This window comes from Sinocyclocheilus grahami, unplaced genomic scaffold, assembly GCF_001515645.1.
Source record: "Sinocyclocheilus grahami isolate Dianchi unplaced genomic scaffold, SAMN03320097.WGS_v1.1 scaffold8716.1, whole genome shotgun sequence".
NCBI lineage: Eukaryota > Metazoa > Chordata > Actinopteri > Cypriniformes > Cyprinidae > Sinocyclocheilus > Sinocyclocheilus grahami.
In genome coordinates, this window is record NW_015512196.1 from 6,780 (window position 1) to 8,214 (window position 1,435).

At 43.2% G+C, this 1,435-nt stretch overlaps 1 protein-coding gene across 1 annotated transcript in view; it reads left to right on the forward strand.

Moving 5' to 3' along the window:
- LOC107578080 (microtubule-associated tumor suppressor candidate 2 homolog) overlaps positions 1-1,277 on the forward strand; it is a 3,924-nt gene extending 2,647 nt beyond the window's left edge. The window contains exons 2-7 of the mRNA XM_016264073.1: positions 113-179; positions 277-491; positions 575-680; positions 765-838; positions 920-1,018; positions 1,104-1,277. Coding sequence (XP_016119559.1) covers positions 113-179; positions 277-491; positions 575-680; positions 765-838; positions 920-1,018; positions 1,104-1,238 — 696 coding nt within the window. The 3' untranslated portion in view covers positions 1,239-1,277. The remainder of the gene's footprint in view (positions 1-112; positions 180-276; positions 492-574; positions 681-764; positions 839-919; positions 1,019-1,103) is intronic.
- The last annotated feature ends 158 nt before the right edge of the window (positions 1,278-1,435 follow it).

Genomic DNA, 1,435 nt, shown 5'->3' on the forward strand with positions numbered 1-1,435 from the left:
TGTGTGTGTGTGTGTGTGTAGAGACAGAGAGAGAGAGAAAGATGTTAGTAGTGTTTTTAGTAGTATTTTTTTTTATTGTGAGTTCTTTTTCATTCTTTTGCGTGTATTTCAGAGTGAAAGTGCAGAGGAGAAGGAGAGAGAGTTGTCCCTGGAACTCAGTCGGATTCAACATGAAGTGGGTGAGTTCAAAGAGGTTCATGTGTGCCCATAAACTACTAAGATAAAAGCAGGTTTGCGTTATTTAAATCCATATACTCTGTTTCTCAAATCACCTAGCCTTTAACGCAGCTCGCTGGGAGCGTCTCCAGAAGGAGAAGAGAGAGCTGGAGGAGTGTTTTGAGAGGGAGCTGAGAGAGTTACAGGTCCAGCAGGAGTTTGAACTCACTACCATAGAGGAGAACCTGAGACTACGGCACGCTTCAGACCGAGACCATCTCAGAGCAGAGCACCAATCAGAGGTGGAGGAGCTGCGCACACAACACCAGGAACAGGTCAGATCGTCTGGCTGAGGATCGGGGGAAATACATTTAAGATGGCATGAATTTGAAGACTCAACTGTGTGTTTTGTGTTTAGATTGAAGAGTTGACTGCCAACCATGAGGCCGCCCTTGAAGACCTGAAGACCATGCACAACATCACTATGTCAACACTGCAGGAAGAGCATGCCAGGACCATGAGGGGTTAGTGTCTGATTAGTAATACCACTACTAACCAGCTGACCAAAATGTGGAGAAGAACTAAAATTCTGCATTCATTTCTCTTAGACTTAAGGAAAGCCCATGAGCAGCAAAAGGCCAGTCTAGAAGATGACTTTGAGAAACTGCGCCTCTCGCTTCAGGTGATTGTTGAGTAAATCAAGGTTTGAGATTTTTGCAAATCATCCAAATAGATTCATCAGTAACAGTACCATTTCCTTTAGGACCAAGTGGACACTCTGACTTTCCAGAACCGGACTCTGAATGATAAAGCCAGGCGTTTTGAAGAAGCTCTGAGGAAGAGCACTGATGAACAGATTGTGGTATGTTTCTTTAAGACATTTAGAAAGGGATACTTGAATATAGGCACACAAACACTGAAAGTAAGTATTGTAAATGTATTTGCAGGATGTGCTGGCGCCATATCAGCATATAGAGGAGGACTTGAAGAGTCTGAAGGAGGTTTTGGAGATGAAGAATCAGCAAATTCATGACCAGGAGAAGAAGATCTGTCATCTGGAGAAAGTGGTAAGCTCCAAGTGAATAGATGAGCAGGATAAACACACTGTGCAGGAGAATTGTGCAGTCTAGCGTGTTCCTGTATGCGGTTTAAAGTAACGAAGAGGACAGAGTTTTCCCTCCACACTGTCACGGTGAAAAAGACAAATAGTGCTGAAAAAAAAACTGCTGCGGTAAAAAAGAAAACAGTGCAGGTGAAAGAAAAACACCTGCAGAAAAAA